The following is a 294-nucleotide window of genomic DNA, read 5'->3' as shown; positions in this document are numbered from 1 at the left end:
AGAATACATGCAATATAGATATATGTGTGCGGTACGATTTCTGTTTTACCGATATTTTTTGGTTATTGAGTTGTGTGAATTTGTAAAGATAATAAAGTATATATAACAATATTTTATTCTTTTTAGGCTACGAACCAGGAACCGGTTTACGAACTACGAACATACACAGTTTATCCAGATAAGGCAAGTTATGCAAAATTCTCCACTAATGTTATTGACAAACTTTATTTATTAGAAGAAATCGTATAAATAGCCCTCCGATTTGATATGTTGATGTGGAGACAGCTCATTATC

General features: G+C 31.3%; 1 protein-coding gene across 1 annotated transcript in view; it reads left to right on the top strand.

Moving 5' to 3' along the window:
- The window catches only part of LOC119585796 (protein NipSnap homolog 3B-like), a 9,050-nt gene that overhangs the window by 3,266 nt on the left and 5,490 nt on the right, over nucleotides 1-294 (top strand). The window contains exon 2 of the mRNA XM_037934515.1: nucleotides 127-183. Coding sequence (XP_037790443.1) covers nucleotides 127-183 — 57 coding nt within the window. The remainder of the gene's footprint in view (nucleotides 1-126; nucleotides 184-294) is intronic.

Source organism: Penaeus monodon, chromosome 20 (genome assembly GCF_015228065.2).
Source record: "Penaeus monodon isolate SGIC_2016 chromosome 20, NSTDA_Pmon_1, whole genome shotgun sequence".
Lineage (NCBI taxonomy): Eukaryota > Metazoa > Arthropoda > Malacostraca > Decapoda > Penaeidae > Penaeus > Penaeus monodon.
This window is presented reverse-complemented; position numbering and strand designations above follow the sequence as displayed.